Source organism: Pseudochaenichthys georgianus, chromosome 13 (assembly GCF_902827115.2).
Source record: "Pseudochaenichthys georgianus chromosome 13, fPseGeo1.2, whole genome shotgun sequence".
Taxonomy (NCBI): Eukaryota; Metazoa; Chordata; class Actinopteri; order Perciformes; family Channichthyidae; genus Pseudochaenichthys; species Pseudochaenichthys georgianus.
The window spans coordinates 2,793,183-2,815,870 of record NC_047515.1 but is presented as its reverse complement, the minus strand read 5'-3'; the positions used below and the strand labels follow the sequence as shown (position 1 = coordinate 2,815,870).

Genomic DNA, 22,688 nt, shown 5'->3' with positions numbered 1-22,688 from the left:
CGCCTTATCTCAGTGTTTTGTTGAATCTCTTCTCTTTTTTAGTGCGAGGTAGCCTTTATTAGAGAGAGAGATTTAAAAGGGGGAGATAGAGGGGATTATAGGGTATGATTCAAACCTGTGTCTGCTGCAGCAGGGCCAAGCCTTACGGTGCGTCCACACAGCAGCTTTTCAAAAATCTTGAAAATCTTGGAGCTGGGCGTGTCTGACAGCTTGGGGATTTTTTGCGAGCAATGCGACCAACAACCAATCACATGAATCTCCCGCCCCCGACATACAAAGCAAAAAAAAACGGGGATTTTATGCGAGCAATATATATATATATATATATATATAAACTCCCCAAACAGGCGAAAACCTACCAGTTTCACCCACTGTCTCTGCCACCTCCCTCCATGCCTGGTTCCTCCGGTTTGTATCCCGTTAATAGTTCTGGTCGTAAAGAACCGGGTGATTTGCTACCGTAATTTCTCGTTTGGAATACACTCCCTGCTTACACGCGGTTTGATTGGCTAGCGCTTCTACTGTCAGATTTGCATACACGTGTTTGATTGGCTGGCGCTTCCAGCTCAGCTTCAAAAGTTGAACATTGCTCAACTTTTGAATCCTGGAGATCCTGGACATCCTGGAAATCTTCGCATCGCTCCCCCACAATGCAGTTCGGCGAAAAGCGAGGCAAAGTGACGTCATCCCCATTCAAAGTCAATGGGCAGAGAAGCGTTGGAAGCGGTGGAAGATTCTTCTGAAGCTGCTGTGTGGACGTACCGTTAGTACATGATCTATAAGCTTTACCAGGATTTGTGTATACGTTATGGTGGAGGGTATATCCTGTATACATCGGTAAAGGGTTGTGTCTGAGATTCAAATCCAAAACACCTTTTTTGCAAATCAGAAAATAAACTCACAGTTGTCTGGCTTTGCGTTCGATGTGCCTCTGAATAATACATTGGTGTTCATCTATAGCCCTGTCTCTGTACATGGGAAACAAACAAAGTGTCTGAGATAAACAACGCTGTTCCAGCCAGGAGAGCGAAACCTTCTGAAGGAGCCCTGCTTGTTTGGGGGTTGAATTCAAATATCAATGGCTGATTTGTTGCACCAAGAAATGCAAGCTAACAATTGAAAACGCTTTCAGAAAGGTTTATTTGCGTAATAAGAAAACATAAAATGCAAAATAAATATAGAATAAATGAATGTGCATTGTCATAAGCCTAGCTTACTCGTTACAAAATAAAATATTATTTTTATTCCACATAATGATCAGTAATTTCCCATATTTCTTGGTATATATACTTCCACCTCATACAGATCCCCCCCATTACATTACCTAAAAGTGTATTTGTTGAGGACCATTTGAAAATCTTCTCTCCCCCGACACAGAAAAAACTGAAACGTTGGCTTAAAGCTCCCATGTCATGGCCATTTCTACTGATCATAATTCCATTGTTGAGGTCTACTAGAATAGATTTACATTGTTCAATGTTCCAAAATCACATTGGTTTCTCAAACAGCATCTCTGTATAGTATGTGTATTCACTCTTTGCTTTAGCACTGGATATCTTTTGGATATCTTCCGTCTCCCGCATGCGTAGGTCGAATATTTATATCAACAAAGTCACGTGTGACCTCGTATGACCCCGGAAGGCATAAGTTCCGGTGTTGTCAACGAGTTCAGTCCTTTTTCATCTTCTCGCTACTCGTTACTACTTTTTGAGTAGAAGCCAAGCTTATTAAAAATTAAGATTCTAGCTCATCGCTACCTGTAGCCTTGTGATCGTCTCGATCTGAGCTGCGGGCTAGGAAAACGCTCCCCCTCCAAAGGCTGCGACGAGCTAGCTGTCGCAGCTTCCCTCGACAAAAAAGCAATGAGATTTCTCCATAGGATTTTAGAAAATAGCTCCAAATAAGATCTGTGGGAAACGTACCTGTTACATAAATGCACGTTTTGTTCAGCTGGATAATATCCACATGTCTACCCTACATTTCAAATCATAAATCTATCGATTAGATTTATGATAGACTTTTGAAACTACAAGAAGATAAGGAGGACTTTTACAAAAAAGTAATAGAGATGTTTGTCCAGAATGATAGGCAAATGGACTTCATCTTCAAGTCAAGGTAAGACCACCATTTTATTGAAAATAGGATTGTCACGGAGTGTGAAGCAGGCAGGACCCAAATGCAGATATAAACTGAAAAACTCCTTTATTTCAAGGCTAGGCGCAGATAAACAAAGACAAAACAGAACACTCACCGAAGAACTAGTCATGACACAAGACGAACCGATAAAGACAGAAAAACCAGAACTTAAATACACACAAGACTAATCACACAAACAAGACACAGGTGAGGAGGGAGGAGAAAACACAGGGACACCAGGTGAACACAATCGGGTAAATTAGACACACCAGGGAAACTAACGGCAGGGGACCACAGACAGATTTAAACAAGACAAAACGCAGACAGAAAACCAAAAACAGATCTAGACAAGACAAAACACCATAAAGACAGATCGTGACAGTACCCCCCCCTCAAGGGACGGATCCCAGACATCCCAAAAAAAACTCACAAAAGTCCAAAACCTCAAGCAGAGTGGGCGGAGGGGGTCCGGAGGAGGGACGTATCACTAGGCCACCAGGGTGGGTGGAGGGGGTCAGGAGGACGGGACTGAGCTGACCACCCAGGAGCACAGCAGAGGACCAGGAAGGGATCTCGGGCGGACGGCCCGGGGGCAAGGCAAAGTTCAAAAAGGGGGACTCGGGCGGACGGCCCGGGGGCAAGGCAGAGATCAAGGAGGGGTTCTCGGGCGGACAGCCCGGGGGCAAGGCAGAGTTCAAAAAGGGGTATTCGGACGGACGGCCCGGGGGCAAGGCAGAGTTCAAGGAGGGGTTCTCGGGCGGCCGAGCATGAGGGCGAAGGCAGCGGCAGGAAGAGTCAGGGGGGCGGGCTCGAGGACGAGGGCAGCGGCAGGAAGAGTCAGAGGGCCGGGATCGAGGGTGAAGACCGTGGCTCTCAGGGGGCCGGGCTCGAGGGCGAAGACCAGACAGCTCCGGAGGCCGGGCAGGAAAGCGCTGACGGGACAGCTCCGGAGACCGGGCAGGACCCGGTGTCGGCCGGACAGGAACCGGAGCCGGTGGGACAGGCTTCGGCAGGATCCCTCACGGAAGAGGACCAGGAGTTGGCAGGACCCCCAGCGAGACATGTGATGTTGAGGCCTCCAACGAAACAGGACATGGGGTTGGCAGGACCCCCGGTAGTAGAGTAGTCGGCGGGGCCTCCAACGAGACAGGACAAAGCGTTGGCAGGACCCCCGGCAGGAGAGTAGTCGGCGGGGCCTCCAACGGCACTGGATATAGGATTGGCAGGACCCCCGGCAGGAGAGTAGTCGGCGGGGCCTCCAACGGCACAGGACATAGGATTGGCAGGACCCCCGGCAGGAGAGTTGTCGGCGGGGCCTCCAACGGCACAGGACATAGGATTGGCAGGACCCCCGGCAGGAGAGTAGTCGGCGGGGCCTCCAACAGCACAGGACATAGGATTGGCAGGACCCCCGGCAGGAGAGTAGACGGCGGGACCTCCAACGAGACCGGACAAAGGGTTGGCAGGACCCCCGGCAGGAGAGTAGTCGGCGGGGCCTCCAACAGCACAGGACATAGGATTGGCAGGACCCCCGGCAGGAGAGTAGTCGGCGGGACCCCCAACGGGACAGGATATAGGGTTGGCAGGCCCCCCGGCAGGAGAGTAGTCGGCGGGACCCCCAACAGGACAGGACAAGGAGCTGGCAGGATCCCCAGCGGAACCTCCAACGGGACAGGACACAGGGTTGGCAGGACCCCCGGCAGGAGAGTAGTCGGCGGGGCCTCCAACGGCACAGGACATAGGATTGGCAGGACCCCCGGCAGGAGAGTAGATGGCGGGACCTCCAACGAGACAGGACAAAGGGTTGGCAGGACCCCCGGCAGGAGAGTAGACGGCAGGAGAGTAGACGGCAGGACCTCCAACGGGACAGGACATAGGGTTGGCAGGACCCCCAGCGGAACCTCAAACGGTACTTGAATAGGGACTTGAGTGGGAACTCGAGAGAGGGCTTGAGAGGGAACTCGAGAGGAAACATGAGAGGTAACTCGAGAGGTGATTTGAGAGGGGACTCGAGAGATGACTTGAGAGGGATGTTGAGAGGCAACTTGAACGGAGACTTGAGAGGGGACTTAAGAAGGGACTCGAGAGGAGACTCGAGAGAGGGCTTGAGAGGGATCTCGAAAGGGGACTCGAGATGGGACTCGAGAGGTAGCTCGAGAGGAGACTTGAGAGGGAACTGGAGAGGGGACTCGAGAGGGAACTTGAGAAGGGACTAGAGAAGTGACTCGAGGTGGGACTCGAGGTGGGATTAGAGGTGGGACTAGAGGAGGGACTAGAGGAGGGGCTAGAGAGGGGACCAGAGAAGGGACCAGAGATGGGACTATGGCAGCTGGGGCCAGAACTGGGGCCGGGACCATGGCTGCTGGGGCCAGAACTAGGTCTGGAACCATGGCCGGAAACATGGCCGCTGGGGCCGGAACTTGGGTCGGAACCATGGCTGCTGGGGCCAGAACTGGGTCTGGAACCATGGCTGCTTGGGCCAGAACTGGGGCCGGAACCATGGCTGCTGGGGCCAGAACTGGGTCTGGAACCATAGCTGCTGGGGCCAGAACTGGAGCCGGAACCATGGCTGCTGGGGGCTGAACTGGTTCTGGAACCATGGCATTTTGGGCTCGTGCTGCTAACCTGGCCTTGCGACTCCTCTTAGGAGCCGTTTGGAGGCTCCGTGGACCTCCAAAAGCCAGACGATTTCCAGCTAATGGCTCCTGGACTGTAGCAAACACTGGGTGAGAAGCAGGGGCTGACGCCAGACGGACCATACCGATACGTGTGGTATCAAAAAGGGAATCTGGAGACCTGGGTCTATCAGGATCGGGAAAACAAACCGTGAGGTAATCCAAAAGCCAGGCCGGTAAGAATTTAACCAAATCTTGATTCCTCAGCGTAAGGTGGACTGCATCTGCCAGAGCAGCATCTCGCTGCTGAGCCCTGACCGCTCCTCTCCATCGATGAGCACAGTCAGACAAAGAAAAGGTATAATCCACTAGTTCCTGCTCAAACGGATCTGCTGGGCCCATATCGTTGGTCGGTTCGTAATGTCACGGAGTGTGAAGCAGGCAGGACCCAAATGCAGATATAAACTGAAAAACTCCTTTATTTCAAGGCTAGGCGCAGATAAACAAAGACAAAAGAGAACACTCACCGAAGAACTAGTCATGACACAAGACGAACCGACAAAGACAGACAGAAAAACCAGAACTTAAATACACACAAGACTAATCACACAAACAAGACACAGGTGAGGAGGGAGGAGAAAACACACGGACACCAGGTGAACACAATCGGGTAAATTAGACACACCAGGGAAACTAACGACAGGGAACCACAGACAGATTTAAACAAGACAAAACGCAGACAGAAAACCAAAAACAGATCTAGACAAGACAAAACACCATAAAGACAGATCGTGACAGGGATCTTACTAAGAGAGAACAATTCAATATTTAAATGATAAAATGACATTTTTTGGGCATCCTTTTGTTGAATTGTCTGTTTAAAATTAATCGAAGAAAAACAAAAAAAGCTTTTGAAAATAATATTATATTTTGATTTAGGTCAAACCTGAAGAGTCAGTGCCAGTGCCTCACCAGCCATGAACCTCACTGCAGAAGTAATGTTCTTACTTCCGGGTGTACAATTCTCCGTTATCCAATGGGAATGGTGGCTCACATTGCCTTTAAGAGCAGCCGACACAAACGAATGCCGTGCTTCCATGAGTGTCAAATCCTGCCGCAGATGGGAATACATTGCAATCAGTTGAAAGCTATTTGCGTCCCTTTATGAAGCTGAAGGGGCCTAGGAGCGTCACAACTGCACGCCACGGGACCCTGACCAAAACGTCGCTCCTGGACGATTATGGAGTGAGAGTGTGTTGTCGGAGGAGGCAGATAACAGCAAGATGCTCTTAGCGCTTCGTCTACCAGCCTCAGTGACGCCTCATTACAGGCGTTCGCTCTGATGGCTAGAGAGCTTGGGCGCCTGATGTCCACTCTCGTCCAGACTCGTCGCCAGACTCGGCTGGCACAGTCACCCTTATCAGAGACATGTAGGACTCTCCGTCCACCGCTACGGTCCTGTTAACTCGCCCCCAAGGCAGCCTCGGTATCCGGTGCCTAACCGTCGCCCCCCCAGAGCCAGAGGCCGGAGGGCAAGGTACTGAGGGTCTGGAGCCGGCTGTTGGTTATTTCTCCCAGCAGCAGCTCAACTACTGGGTAGCACAAGCTTCAGACCCCTGGGTGGTTTCCACCTTGACCCAGGGGTATAAGCTTCAGTTCCGACGCTGGCCCCCAGTCTTCAACCGGGTCAAGATGACCACCATAATGACCACCTGGCAAAAGAAATCGTCCTAAACCAGGAGCTGTCAGTCCTCCTTGCCAAGGGTGCAATCGAGCCTGTGGACCCCATCTCACCGGGGGCTTCTACTCGACATACTTCCTGGTAAGGAAGAAAGGCGGTGGACTTTGCCCAATCCTCGATCTGAGGGGACTCAACAAGTTCCTAAAGATGTTACCTTTCCATGTGCTGAGCACAGCGGACATTCTTCGTACCGTGGCCAGGGGGGAATGGTTCACGTCCGTCGACTTGAAGGACGCTTATTTCCATGTGCCTATTGTGCCTCATCACAGGCAGTTTCTTCGCTTTGCCTTCAGAGGCCGTCATTTCCAGTTCAGGGTGCTCCCATTCGGACTCTTCCTCTCCTTAGACGACTGGTTAATCTGTGCACCATCCAGGTTACAGACGATCCAGGACACGGCTCTTCTTCTCTCTCATGTCGCCCGGCTAGGCCTCATGGTGAACATGTAGAAGAGTTGTCTGAACCCCTCTCAGAGCCTAACCTTCATTGGGGTGGCTCTGGACACAGTCACTCAACCAGCGAAAGCAGTGTTCTCGCCCCCACTCCAGGTAGACGTGATGCTTTATTCTAGCAGCAGCCTGCTGAAACTTCTTTTTAGGTGAAGGCAGTGCTCTCGCTCCCGCTCCCTCTGCTGGTAACGTGGTGTAGGACATTTACATCCCTCTGTGTTCGGCGTGTAAGAGCGTTGCTCTACTCTTTACGTTCAGCAGGTAACTAGTGGAGGCTGTGTTCTTGCACCCGCTCCCGGTTACGCTGCATCTGGAATTCGTTATCAACTCAACCAGTGAAGGCAGTGTTCTCGCCCCCGCTCCTGGTAGGCGTGTTGCTTGATTCTAGCAGGAGCCGCCTGGCTAGGCTGCCCTGTTAAACTTCCTTGTTTAACCAAGCTAGGTGCGGGCCTGTCCATCTGCTACACAGACTCTGCTGTGGGACGCCTTGGCGTCTCCCCAACAGGAAGGAACTCTTGTCTCAGTTGGAGGGTCGGATGTGGCACCCCGACCCCTGCCGCCTCCAGCTGTGGGTCTGACCACTGGAGGGCCCGACCCACTGCTGAGCGACTGCATAGAGTCTGTCAGGAAGACTATTCTCAAATGCCAGGGCACCATCTACTCGTAGGCAGTAAGAAAACAGGTGGAAACTGTTTTTTTGTTTTTTACTGGTGCCAAGGGCAAAATGAGGACCCAGTATATTGCTCGGTGCCTACGACCTTTGAGTTCCTGCAGTCCCTCCTGGACGACGGCCGGTGTCCCGCTACCGTCAGGGTGTATGTGGCTGCTATATCAGGGCTGACAACAGCACAGTGGGTATCCCTCTTTTTAAGGGGGAGCTCTGAGGCTTCGCCCCCCCGAATATCCCAAGGGCCCCTACATGGGACCTTCCCTTGGTGCTGGATGCCCTATGCTCGCCTCCTGTTGAACCTTTGTTACAGGCAGAACTGGCTAAGACTGATTTCCTTCTTGCCATCACCTCAGCAAAGCGTGTAAGCGAGCTTCAGGCCTTGTCCGTGAACAGCTCGTGTCTGAGGTGGAACTCAGATGACTCAGGTGTCACCTTATGGCCGAACACAGTGTTCCTCCCTAAGGTGCAAGGACATATGTGACCCGCTCTATCGAAATCAGTCGGAAGTCGCAACGGCTCATTTCAGAATAAACGTGGATTTACGTAAAAAACTATTTTTTCAGGGTTCAGGTGTTTTGTTTGATTTTAAACAAACAAAGTCTTGGCTTTCAGAATATGAAACTTTTATTTCCAAAATCACACGATAAATACATTTTTGAAGCTTGTAAAGGGACGAAGACAAGCACCTCGCAATCTGCTCTTCCAGCAGCGCCACCCCCCCCCCCCTCCGGCTGAAATTATGAACATAAGAGTATAGTAATCATAGATAACACGGCAGGGTCCGTTACAGTTTGTTTTCATCTGATTTAAATTAAACAAAGTCTTGGCTTTCAGAATATTAAACTTGTTTCGGCAAATTCAGATGATAAATACAACGTTGAAGCTTGTAACGGCATAATTACAAGCGGAGAACGGAGTAATTTAACGTCACAGCAGGCACAACAACAGCCGGTGTTTCTCGTGAGGGTTTTCCCCGGGAAACAAACACAATACACACAAAAGCAAAAATACACAAAGGTATACACACACACTCGCGAGCTTCTCCTCCAAATGAAAATATCTTCCCTCCGTAGTATTTTGATAATCTGCTCCACTAATAATCAATCAGATCGATGGATTCCAGAGAAGAGGAAACTTTAAAGGCCTTTTTCTCAAAATGAGGACTCTGTGACAGTCATTATATAATGTGACATATTTCGCTTAATATTTGGAGAACAAAAACAATCCTGATATCATCAGAAAGCTAGGAATATCCTCTTTCCAACAGTGTATACAACTCAAAATGTGTCTTCGGGTCAATGCGACTGATTTCGATGGAGCAGGTCACATATGTGCTGCGGCCACATGGGCATCCCAGAGCACATTCGCCAGATACTACAGGGTGAATGTTGCCGCCCCTCACCCGCTGGGTGTGGTCCTCCTGCAGAGTCAGCCTAGGCCATCCTTATAGCAGGGGGAGTATTCAGACTTCCTCGTGACTCTGTTGGTATAGGACATCCAGTGCTAAAGCACGGCCTCTGGCGGTCAGTAAGGATAAAATAGAACGATAGTTACGTATGTAACTACCGTGCTATGAATACTGGATGGTCACTCGGAATCTCGTGTTTCCGCGAGAAGATTCCATAGAACTGAACTCGTTGACAACACCGGAACGTATGCCTTCCGGGGTCATACGAGGTGACACGTGACTTTGTTGATATAAATATTCGACCTATGCATGCGCGAGATGGAAGATATCCAGTGCTAAAGCACCGCCGCTGGCGGTCATCCAATATTCATAGAACCGTAGTTAATATTATTGCTTTCAACTAAACTCATAGAGTTATGTTAAATCTGTTGAGATAATACATCTAATTAAAGTAAACGTTTCGTTCTTCAGTGTATGTCCCCCCACTTTCAACAAAGGAACACCTTGGCCTCCCAACTCCAGCCTTTGGTCCAAATGAGGATTTTCTGGATATCAGACAAAGTGGGGTTATTTACAAGATCTATTGGCTATAACACATAATTGGAAGCAAACCAATAGGAAATCACATGTCATGTTTTGAAATAAGATATACTTTTTATTTGGTCTTACTGGTTGTAATCAAAGTGACAAGCACAACTAAGAAGGAAAATAAATGTCATGTTGAAAAATTACACACACACACACACACACACACACACACACACACACACACACACACAATATGGAAACTATTTTAGGTGGGGCTGTGGACCAAACAATACTAGGGGGGTCCTGGAGGATGCTCCCCCGGTAAAAAAAATTGAGAAATGACCCCTTAAATTATGACTTCTGGTGATGTTAGAGGGGGGAGGGGGGGGAGGACAAATTGAGGCTTAAAAATATGAGAAGACTGATCAATACCTCCATAATCTTCAGTGCGGTTAGCTATGAATCTTCCAAAACTTCCAAACACCTTGTCCTGGACATAGTTTCTACAGTATAAACTGTGCAGGCCCACACAAACTGCAGAACACCGGGGCTTTGGGAACAGTCAAATTATTTAATTCCCATTTAACCTGTTGAGGGGCTTTCCCCCCCCGTTTTTTTTCTCACGAAACTGTGTCTCAGGCAGTGGCGTTTCTATATGTGCAAAAGTGGTGGGGCACAAAAAACATAGATGTCTATAAGCTTCTGCAGTGAGGTTCATGGCTGGCGAGGCACTGGCACTGACTCGTCAGGTTTACAAATATTATATTTTGACCTAAATCAAAATATAATATTATTTTCAAAAGCTTTTTTTGTCTGATGCTTCAATTAATTTTAACAGACAGTTCAACAGAAGGATACCCAAAAAATGTAATTTGATCATTTACATATTGAATTGTTCTCTCTTAGTAAGATCCCATTTTCAATAAAATGGTGGTCTTACCTTGACTTGAAGATGAAGTTCATTTGCCTATACTTCTGGACAAAAATCTCTTTTTTGTAAAAGTCCTCCCTATCTTCTTGTAGTTTAAAAAGTCTATCATAAATCTAATCGATAGATTTATGATTCGAAAATGATAAAAGTAGGGTAGACATGTGGATATTATCCGGCTGAACAAAACGTGCATTATCTAACAGGTACGTTTCCCACAGATCTTATTTGGAGCTATTTTCTAAAATCCTATGGAGAAATCTCATTGCTTTTTTGTGGAGGGAAGCCATGTGCAGCTTACTTCCTGGTTTTAGGACGCGTCTCTCTCCTCCTCTTCACACACCACACTTTTCGCGGCACACGTACTTACAGCCAATCAGCTCTGAATTATGTGAGATGACGTATGGTGGGGATGGCAGCTCTAAGCCCATATGGTCATTATTTTTTGCCACACACATTAAATAGGAAAATACTCTGAGCAGTGTAATTTTTACAGTCACCGTTCACTTAGACAGTCAGAGGGAGGGGCAGGATCGGGTTTTGTCCCACATGGCTCTAAACAGCTCAATAGGCACACACTGTAGACACTAATTAGAAGAACACATACTAAAACAGCAATGTACAGACGAATCAGATGATTAAACATGATCTTAAAATATATTTTATATATATTTTTAATATATTTTTTGCATTTTGTTGTAATCATTATTTTAATACTTTCTGCTGACACTAGGTGGGGCTGTGCTATTCATAAACTATTAAACTATAATAAACTATTCATGTGTCATATTCATTTAACGGGAAGAAACTCAGCTAACTGATGATATGAACCATTTTTACCGAAATAAAACACAAGTCTCATAAGAAGCTAACCTTTTGCTAAATGAGCCCTGAGCGAAAAAATGATAACGCACTCTAGGTATACATCGATTGATATACTTATCGGATATGCACAAAAAAGCTTCTAGAAATATAAGTATCATCACTGAGCGATCAGAACTTGCGACAGGGGAAGCAAATACAGACATCACGAGATGTAGCTTTAGGTAGCAAAACACAGAGATATGCTCACCTTTTGCTGTTATTCTGATCAAAAGTTGTGTTCAATGGCATTAAAATGAGAAAAACGCAGCTGAAAGTGAATCCATAGGTTAATCCAATGTGTCTGTCACTTTGAAAAAATTATTGGTGATCCATAATTCAATTTTTATGTCAAAAACTGAGTTTTCATATTAGCTGCCAATGATAGCTTCCAGAGTGTATGACAGCTCCCTGTTTTGTCTCCTTGGATACGAGTCAAAACAACTCACAGACTGCCTTGGGCCGGGCGCTGAAATTGCCCTTGGACCATCAGATCTGACGACGCTGATTGACTGAAATTATGTTTCGGCGGCATAGTACTTTTCAGGTAGCAACAGTCAGCACTTGGTTGGCTGCTGCTGCACTTAGGGCTCTTTTCTTACCGCCCAGACGAGAGAGGGTAATGATACACGGGCAAAGATTTCTGCGGCCAGGCAGGAAACACATGACTTATCAGTAACTTTAGACATCGTCACACAATTTTAAACGAGATTTTATTGTAGATTATACATTTTTCTGACACCAACTATATAATATGTACCTTGTTTATTAAAAATAAAAATGAAAATAAATATATATATTTTTTTAATATATATATATTTTTTTATGTAAAATGTGGGAAGAGGGAGGGCGGCGCCCCTAGCACCCCTATGGGCCGGCCGCCACTGAAGGGGTGTTACAAGCATATGCACTCAAGCCTGCAGACCCTGGCTCTGAAGCACAGACGGTCACACACACATTCAAAATACCTGTGAGGATACACAGAGATCTGGCATTAGATGTGACTCACGGGGAAACGCTTGATCCAACATCTGACATCTGTGGCGCTCTGCTAATGGCTGCTGCGTCAAAAAACGACACACCATCATGGTTAGACTCGTGCATTTCACTGAGGAGAAAGCTAGTTTAAAAATTATCTTTGGTATGTACACTTTTGCTCATTTTGTGTCCAGTTAGAATTAGTAAGGCCAGAGGTCGGAGAAGTACTCAGATGTTGTACTTAAGTAAAAGTAGAAGTACCAGAGTGTAGGAATACTCAGTTAGAAGTAAAAAAAAGTCCTGCATTCAAAATGTTACTCAAGTAAAAGTAGAAAAGTATTAGCATCAAGTTCAACATATACTTAAAGTAGCAAAAGTAAAAGTAGTCATTGTGCAGATTGGTGAGTGTGATAGTGCCAGAGGTGTCTGAGCGCATTAAGAAACAGGACCATACTCCGGTGCAGAGTGGGGGGAGGGGGGAAGCAGAGCCTGGACTGAGACTCTTCACCTGAGTGTCACTGAGATCATGTTGCGTCAGAAAATGGAAAATATTCAAAACCCTGTGTTTGTGTGTCTGGACAGCAGCAGCATAAGAGAGAATAAATAGGAGCATGTCTGGAATGAGCTCAGAGGTGGTTCAGAGGAGGATCAGGTGGAGTGTGGCGCCATCTGCCTGTCACTGCTGCTCCTTCCTGTTGCATTCAATTCAATGGAGTCATGATGGGGGTGGATATGCAGAGATTTACAGACCTGGGATCAACCACTATAGGTGTTTGGAGCCAGTATGGTGTGCTGAAAGGCAGGATTATTTAAATATGTAATATAGCATGCCAACAGATTAAAGCCAGTTGTGGAAAGTAACTATTTGATCAAGTTTTTTCAAGATTCAAAGGTTTGTCATGACATAAACACAACTACAGTGTAATTATGTAATGTAGGAAGACTTAGATGGCAGGTTCCTCAACAGTGCAATTTACAAGACTTAAAAATATAAAAGATAGTGCAAGCTCAGGTGTTCAATAGTCTTATCGCCTTTGGGTTGAAACTGTCTCTGAGTCTGGTGGTCTTTGTCCTGATGCTGCAGTACCACATTTATTTGAACATTCAGTTACTTTGCACTTATAAAAACCATACTGTATGATAAAAACACATTAGCCAACATGGTATAATGTAGTACTGTGCTACTTATCTACACAGTATTTCACATATCTAAATGGCTCAACATTCACCAACCAAAATACTAAAATGACCTGACACTGTAAGCATTATAATAGTATACTGTGAAAAGATCTATTCTGCTATACGAGTACCTTTACTTGTTGTACTTAAAGTAGAATTTGCTAATACTTTTGTGTTTTTTAGTTAAGTAACATTTTGAAATCAGGACAGTGTTCCACAACATTTGGCCTATAGCTTATGCTATTAATACCTGCTCTTCAATCATGCAATAATGTTGTGAATGTCTGCATACCAAATAGATTGTCTTAGTAAACTATTTCCTTTTTATTATGACATGAGTTCCAGCAAAACGTCCAGATATTTAAAAATCTACCGAACTACTTCTCCATCGTAGCACAATTTAGAAGCCACGTTCAGAGTTACAACCCGAGGTTCAAGTTCCATTCCTCCAGGATGAAAACACTGCTCCAACAAGGCACCAGAGGAAAATGTTGGAACGGTTCACGGGACAAAAACACAAAACAAGTTTCTTTCATTTACAATTCCTTTAATCATTTCTGGGGTTTTGAAACATGTGTTCTCCAATACATACTAACAGCCTTCAGGAACAAAAATCTAATAACATGTCATGACAGAGAATCTTATTCCGTGTTTGTGTCATCACTGGTTTCCGCCAGCGACCAGCCTGGATGTGAGCATAATCCCAGAAACTTGACAGAAACTGGCAGAAACGCTGAAGTAGTCCCAGTGTTCACTTGTATTGCTTTGTTCTCAAAGATGGTTGTGGCTGCACATATTCTTTATGTGTAAAATATCCCTTTCTGAGTCTCGACGAGAGGAACATTGGCCCTAAAGTCAACGAATCCATGTTTTCTGAGTGTCCTGCCAGCCTTATGTAATCCGTCAATTCGCTGGAGTGAATGGCTCCCAGACTGGCTCAAGGGTTAAACAAATTAACAAAACTAAACATTGAACAACAACAGACTAGTCGTCATCCATTTTGCTTTTCTTCTTCTTTTTCTTCTTTTTCCCAGAGCCTTCTACTGCATCACCATACAAAGTGTCCATTGGTTCACATTTCACCTCCACCTTCACACTGGGCTCCAGGCCCTCCTCCACCTCCTCTCGCTCCCTGTCCTTCTTTTTCTTCTTCTTTTTCCTCTTCTCCTCGCCTTCCTGAAGGGGAAGCTCATTTTCTTCATTCTTCATTTCTTCCTGTATTTCAGTGACCGGTTCCTGTTTTATAGCCCTCTCCGTCTCCTCCACATCTTCTGTCTTTATCCGCTTTTCTTTCTTTTTCTTCTTCTTCTTCTTTTTCCGCCCTTCCTCGTCTTCCTCTTGCCATGTTTCTGCTGCAGGTCGCTTCACTACGAGGGGTTGGAGAGTTGCAGACGAGGGCCCGAATGTGGCTCCGTCTGCTTCGCTCTCTGCCACGCAGGTCAGCGTGGGGGTCCTGCTGCCGAAGGGGTGGAATCGCTGCTTTAGCCCCGGGGGGATGGAGGGTGCGGGGGCTGCAGGGATGACCTGGGGGGCCTGGTTGGCGCTACTGTCTCCGTAAGTCTCACACACGTTCAGCAAGCCAGAAAAAGCGGGGCCGAAAACCACATCATGTGAGGACTTCTTGGTGCTGGTGAGCAGGCACAGGCCGGAGGTGCCGTGGGGGGAGGCCAGGAGGCTGTAGATCTGATGCTTACTCCCCGTCTTAGCTCCAGTAGGAACCCTCAGGGACTGGAGACCTGAGAGGGGGACCTTCACCTCACTGAAACTGAAGGGAGGACAGGCAAGGTCAGGCTAATTCACACAAAGCATGCTGGGAACAGTTTACACCAACAACATTGTTTTATCTACTTTTGGGGGACATCTGATGTTTTAGCATGAAGACCCTCTACAGCCCCATCTGCTGGCCACCACACACACACACTGCCCCACTGTCAGGCTGACTTTTTTTATACATACATATATATATATATATATATAGATATTGATGTTGTATTTGAATCAAAACTCTTCGTTCTTTTAATTATTATTTCTGAAGAAATTATAAGGCTTTGATGAGGCCTTGTAACTTTATAACTATTTAATGAATGGTCAATGAACTGCAGCAACTGTCCCTTACATCAGGGGTTCCCAACCTTTTTTCCCAAGGGCCCCCCCAAATGACTCCTGTTGGAAGTTGCGCCCCCCCTCCACACACACACACTAGGGGGGGAGGGCAGTAATTAAAGTTTAAAAGTCTCAAAAATGCTACAACTACTGTCACAAACTAGATGAATGTGAAGTATTTTGTTAAAGGACGATGAACGCGTAATTAAGGAGCACTATTGGAGTGACTTTGATGGTTATTGGACTCAGGATTAATTCATTTGGATTCCCGCTGTATGAAGAAATGAAAGGACGCGGAAGTGGAAACAATTCACAAAGGGATTAAACTGTTTAAAACACGCTCAAAGTAAGCCGGATTTTGCCGATGTGTTTATGTGGATTCAAAAGTCGTAAATAATCTACAAAATGGAGGAGACCGATCTGATCGGAGCAACTGTGACAAATAATCCAACTGAAGCCAGCATGGACAATGACTATGTTTTAAAAATGCGCTTATCCAGAAAAGCCTGGTTTGGACACTTTACGGGCAGAAGAAACATTTCTATTAAAGAAAGAATTATACATTTCTGTCTTTGTATGCCTTTAATAGCTACTAACTTGAATGTTTATTCAAATGAATCAATCAATTTTTTTATTTTTTTTATTGTAATGTAGAGACAAGGCCTTTGACAATTATATGTATAAAAAAATAAAAAATAAAAAAGTCTAAATATGATATTTGGCCTCAAATCATCTGAGGCCTGGCGCCCCCCCTGCGATCTTTGGCGCCCCCCAGGTGGGAACCACTGCCTTTCATCACTCATAATGTTTGCTACTGGAGCCTTACTTGGTCTGGTATGACCGGTAGCTAACAGAAGCATTTTAGATATTACTGGCATTACTAGCTTTTTGTATGAGTCCTAAATCACATCATTTAGTCAGCACTTGACCACTTCTGGGTCCCCTGTCGCAAAGTCAATGTCTCTTTAACAAAACGTGTAAATATCATAAAAAAGTTTTGCCACAGAGTTCATTTTGTGAAATAATCCGATTTACAATAGAAAAATCTAAAGACAATATGTCATCACTGCACCACTCTCTGTTAACTTGGGACCTATGATTACTTGTACATTTCCCCGTTGCGGGACAAATAAAGGATTTCTGATTCTGACCACTTATCGCTGTCCCGTTAACATATATTAAAATGATTGGTGCAATGTATGCAGCCTCAAAACTATGAAAACAAAAGCAGTGATCCACTGGAAAACATGCGATTCTTTGATATAGACAAGGGGTCGGCAACCCCTGGCACGTGTGCCACCATTGGCACGCGGCACCGTAACCAGTGGCACACTAGGAATAAGTGGAATAAGCGTGCAAAATATTTAAATTCTATTTTCGGATCCTGAACGAGACCGCCGCCAGAGCGCGTCTCCCTGCAGAAGGAAGCCATGCACGCAACGCAGCCCCGCTCTCTTTATCTCCAGGTGACTTTCTGCCGCTTTCCTCCGTGGTACTGATCGTTTCACCACGGAGGAAAGCACTTCACTAATTGCAGTACCCATAAGGATCTGTACACATGCCGCAGTTTTTGCGTGGCTGTGTCTTTAGTTGAAAGCCCAGTGGCGATCTGCTCATCTCTCATCAAAATAACATGCTACAAAGGGGCGGACTGGCCATCTGTGTTCTGGAGAACCACAGAACGGACGATCGTCCTTATTATTATGCCGTTTAAACCAATTATTTAAATGTGTTTGTTTAATTCGGCATCATGTAAGTTGCGCTGACAGGTCCACACACTGCTTCCCCACAGCGAGGCACCCCCCGACCTTCTGTTGACAGTTCACGAGCGTCGAGCTCCTCACCCTGTTGATAATTCATACATTTTTTTTTTAATGGCACTTCATATCAAAAAGGTGGCCGACCCCTGCTATAGACAATTGAAAATAATTATTATTCAGCTTGAGGGATAATTTGGAAGTAGTGATATGTTAAATATATATTGAAACAAATGGAAAGGTTAATATCAACTGCCCAATAAGGTGAACAGAGAGAACCTGCCTGTAAGAAAATATAGTTCCTCTTGTAAGTTAAACTGGGCATGAGAGCCAGAGATAAAGAAACGGACCAAGGGGAAATATTTCACCTACCTTTCTGGCTTAAAGCTGGCTGGAGCTTTAATGAGCCATAACTCATTGCTGTTTTCCTCCAGACTCTTTTTAAGAGTGCTGCTGCAGGGCTTATGTCTGAAAGACACAAAGTCAGCAGGACACTGGTACTGCTGCATCTTCTCCTCTGTGGATCAGAACAGAACACATTTCAGCACGTCGCAGAGCATTGGAAATACACAGAGCAGCCATGTGAGAACAGTTGGGACTCGTGAGCACTCTTTATTGAATTAACTTGAACTTATTACCTTACTTGTGAGTACCGCTCCCCTATGAAATATGTTCTATGGTGCCAAAACTGTTATTTTATGAAACAGATTTGAAAGGCTGGTCATTTAAATGGTATCTCTAAAATATTGGATGACACATTGCCGAGCATCATTTTGAATTAAACTAAACTGATGTTCATGTTAACATAGATAGGGCTAAGATTATAGACATTGTATTGTATACAGTATAACAGGCAGTTGCACTTTACGATGACATTCTTAAGCTCAGCTCTCCACACCTACATATTTAGAAACTATACATACAAACAAACATATAAGATAAAAAGTAGCATATCTATCTATTTAAAAAATATATATAAACTCACATACATTAAACAGTTCTTGTCCCAGAATAAAAGTGCATGATGTGCTGCATGATAAAACTAACAATAGCTACACTTTAAACATATATTGTTCTCTTGCAATGAATAAAACGAGTAGTGTAAACCCTGTATGTGGGGCTGAGCCACTACAGCCCACTGTACGGTGTATTTACTTGCTTGCATTCTATTCCAGATTAAAGCTGCCAACATGAAGCTAAACTAAACATTAGCAACAGCAGCGTTGTGCATCCGACATGTGAGAACTTACCAGTTTCTTTCTGCTTTACAGATGATCCTGTAATGTTATTGCCCTCATCCTCGCTTGGTGACATGTCTCTAGGCATTCTTAGGTTTACTAATAACCACAAACTGCTCAAATTACAAGTTTTCTACACCAAAACGCATGGCAACAGTGGACGCACATGTGTTGACGCCAGATGACCTCTGAACTATAGTTACTTCACTTCCGTGGCAGTTTCTGGTGTAGTTCTAAAACAAGCCACTGTACGTTGGTTTGCGTTGACAAAACCTGGGCAGGAAACTCAAACACCCAGAATGCACCTCGAAAGGTTACGTAACGCTTCAGCGTCCGTCGGGAAGCAGTTGACAGCAGCAGACAAGAGCAGGCCGAAGTGGGTAAACAAAACAAACATATGAAAAAAAGAGCAAAGAAAACCGAACACTTTGCTATATTTTTATATCCGTGGGATGTTTAACATTGTTATTAAGCGGCTTGAATTCCGTTAAAGAAGAAAGTATTTTGCAAAGGAGGGCGTGCACCTGCCAGAGCTAAACAGGTTAACCTATAGCTAACGTGTGCTAGCAGCCTCTCAGGTTAGCAGGCTAGCCTTGCAGCCATGTCGTCCCCCTCCTCCTCCCGGCGCCAGTGGTGCTACCTGTGCGACCTGCCGAAGATGCCGTGGACTGTGGTGTGGGACTTCAGCGAGGTGGTTTGCCGTGGCTGCGTGAACTACGAAGGAGCTAATCAGATAGAGTTCCTCATCGCGAGTGCCCGACAGCTGAAACGGACCCATGGGATGCAGGACGGTAACGTCAGGTCACCTGGTCCCTCGCCCAATAAACACGGCACATCTGGCAGAGGAGATGCGGAGGGAGGCAGGCCGCACATGGACCGCTTCGAAAGGGGAGGAAGAGGAGAAGTCACCGTGTCAGCTATTCGTGTGCCCCCCAACGGGCTGCACCGTGACGGCCAGCCTCAACAAGAAGTAAACCGTCAGAGCCCTAGCGGGAGCAGAAGACCCCTGCTGGGCGCTACTATCAATCCTAACCTCATAACTCAAAGTATCGCAGGGATTCCCCATGGGCTACTTGCGGGCATGACGGTGGGCCTGACCGCCAGGACAGCCCCTATGAGCAACCCCATGATCTTCCCTGCGCCGGTGCTGTCCGAGATGAGCCGCAGACAGCTGGGGATCGGGATGGGGATAACCCCTTTCATCACTCCGGAGCTGGAGCGAGAGCTCAGTTCATCCCATAACCAGTCCAAGAATCAGACGCAGATCCACAGTGCTGTGGCTGGCAGCAGCTCCAGCAAGAGTTCATGCCTCCCTTCTTCATCCTCGACCCCAGCTGGAGGTGTGAGCCAGACCAGCCCCAAGCCTGCCTCATCTCCAGCCAGGCAGCCACGTCCCCTAACCTCCAGGTCTGGAGGGGAACCCCTTGGATCCAGCTCCTCAGCAGAGGCGGCCACCACAGCTGCAGCGTTACCCCACAGTGGTGCCTCTGAGCTGGGATCAGCATCTGCCAGCAACACCCATTCCACAGCAAACACCCTGTCATGCACTCTGTGTCATGAGAGGCTGGAAGACACACACTTTGTACAGTGTCCATCAATGGCCGGGCATAGGTTGGTTCTGTTTTCTATTTAAGTCTTGTTGAGGTTGCATATTGAAGTGAACAGCCTAAAAACATTTGTTATATATTTTTCTATTTTTAAAATACTTGGTTTTGAGACTAACTACCAATTCAAGAATGCTTTCTTATTTCTTATTACAATAAGTTACTGAAATATGTATACGTGGATGTCATCTCTCACAGCAATGCGTAATAATGTATTCTTTAACTCCACCAAATGTAGGTTCTGCTTCCCCTGCACCAGAGTGTACATCCAGAGCCGGCGGGGCGATGGGGAGGTGTACTGTCCCAGCGGGGAGCGCTGTCCGTTGGACACGTCTCCCAACAGCCCCCCTTGGGCCTTCATGCAGGGAGAGGTCTCCACCATCCTGGGCTCTGGAGGAGCAGGAGCTGCATCAGCTGCTGCTCCTGGAGCCGGGAACGGGCCGGGAGCAGGGCCCGGGGCCGGGGGCGGAGCTGCCAGCGGAGACGTCACTGTCAAAAAAGAAAGGGAGACGTGATGGGGATTTCCATGGAAACCAAGCCAGGACCTAACACAGCAACAGGCAGGTCCACAGCTGGCATAGTGAGGCTGTAATGAGAAAGCAGCTTAGTTGACTCCAATGTCTTTTGGGATATTGGTATAACAAATGTAGACGAATGAATAAAGGGGTTTCAGAGAGGAAGATATAAAACATTATTAGTCTGCATATATGTTGCATGACAACACCTCTTTCATTGAAACTGTGTTGTAGCTGTATTTATTTATGTTCAACAACATGTGGCTAATCTAGATCACACCGCTTTGATGGTAGCTGGTGTCCCTTGGTGTACTTCTATGTTTTAGGTTTGCTTTGTGTGTCTCCACAGTCACAGCATACCAGAAGGAGGCGTCTGCAAAGGAGCTCTGAGAGATCCGGAGGAGAAGCACCACAGCTCAGAAAACATTCACAGGTCTCGACTCCAACTACTCACACCACCAAATTCTATTGACTATTGTATCAATGATCACACTTGAAATGCCTGATGTACTGTTGGAATCAGATATTCAGGGCCAATCAGCAGTGGCTACTTGTTGTCAAGTTACTTGTAGTTGTGCCCGTTGAAACAGCTGATCACGCCCACGTTAGCACTGCCAGCTAGCTACTGTTAGCAGCTGGAAATCAATGGGCTGAAGCAACACATGTTTTTCAACAGGAGTTTTCTACAATCCACAAAACGTACAACTACATTACAATAACTCTAGAAATGCTGTAATGCCATTCAATATATTCTCACTACATGTTGAATAAGCACCTTAAGAAACAACCAGTGCCAACAGGACTACTGAACTCTATATACAGCGACTCACCAGTGTATTCATACATCCTTATCATTGATTTGATCTGCTAAAGGTAGCTAGCATAGCAGCAGCTTGTTAGCAGGATAGCAATGTCTGTTGTTTCAAACGACCCTTCTCAAACTCAGAGTAGCCGTGGTCCACAGTGGTTTGCCAGAAAGCACAAAAGCTTATTTTGAGGAATGCAACACAAATGCTGTTCTGAAATAGCAGCCACGGTTGTTCTATATTTCTTTTTCTTGGTGATCAAATGTTTGCCGGCAGCATGCAGTGGAAACCAGTTGGAACTAGCCATTGTCTCAGTGCTTGATCCAAACAAAACATTTTTGCGTGTACGAATGAAATTCACGTGAACAACTGACCGTAAAATCCATCAAATGGACCGTTATATATAAAAGTGTACCTTAAATTTGAAAGGCAGATGTAATATGTCTTAATGTGATATGGCTGAATCTGTGTCCTGCCATACAACCTTTTCTTTCTAGAAAATAGTCAAAGAAATCTCCTCTAAAGCGACATATGGACATAATGCCAGTAATGACATTTGTCTTTGTGTGTTTTCATTGTGTTGTTGGCGTTGAGTAGAGCCGACTGACGCAGAGAAGGAGTGTGTGTGAGCAGCCACAGAGACTGTGTGTGTGACTGTATCTACATGTTGCTTTATACCAGATCCAGCCCAGCCTACGCTTTACCCCGAATGTATATTGAAGATATCTATTGATAGGCCTAGGACTATTTTATACTAGAATGTTCAATGTTAGTATAAACTGTATAGATCTAATAGTTTGTGCAATCCTTAGTCATATGCAAACATTTGTAATTAAAAATGATTGTTTATAATTTCTTAAAGATGTAGTTCTTTTAAAAGTTTGAATCCACCTAAAAGCAGAATTGTTGTTTCTCCCAAAGGACACGAGGCTTCCGATCACATTATTGGAACACAGCCCATATTTAAAAAAATAAAAAATATGTTTTCATGGTTGAACTCGGGACATGGTGACGTTAATGATCTTAATTTGAATCAGCCTTCTGAAACGTGCTTTCCATTCACGTCCATAGAACATTCATGGATGATCACACGTACTGTAAATCAGATAATCAATATGTGATGTTCATGAATTGAACAATCCAAATTGGTCAACACATTTTATACAAATGAGCT

General features: G+C 45.8%; 2 protein-coding genes across 2 annotated transcripts; one reads left to right on the top strand and one right to left on the bottom strand.

Annotated features, from left to right (window-relative positions):
* Nucleotides 1-14,023: 14,023 nt before the first annotated feature.
* Nucleotides 14,024-18,684, bottom strand: LOC117456929 (DNA-directed RNA polymerase I subunit RPA34-like). The gene is made up of 3 exons (XM_034096795.2): nucleotides 18,602-18,684; nucleotides 17,724-17,868; nucleotides 14,024-15,256 (listed from the first exon to the last, which is right to left on the bottom strand). The coding sequence occupies exons 1-3, from the start codon at nucleotides 18,675-18,677 to the stop codon at nucleotides 14,476-14,478; spliced, it is 1,002 nt and encodes a 333-aa protein (XP_033952686.1). The 5' UTR covers nucleotides 18,678-18,684; the 3' UTR covers nucleotides 14,024-14,475.
* Nucleotides 18,685-19,184: 500 nt separating this feature from the next.
* LOC117456928 (interferon regulatory factor 2-binding protein 1-like) lies at nucleotides 19,185-22,366 on the top strand. The gene is made up of 3 exons (XM_034096794.2): nucleotides 19,185-20,200; nucleotides 20,432-20,753; nucleotides 21,058-22,366. Exons 1-2 carry the CDS (start codon nucleotides 19,191-19,193, stop codon nucleotides 20,706-20,708), a joined length of 1,287 nt encoding a protein of 428 aa, XP_033952685.1. The 5' UTR covers nucleotides 19,185-19,190; the 3' UTR covers nucleotides 20,709-20,753; nucleotides 21,058-22,366.
* The last annotated feature ends 322 nt before the right edge of the window (nucleotides 22,367-22,688 follow it).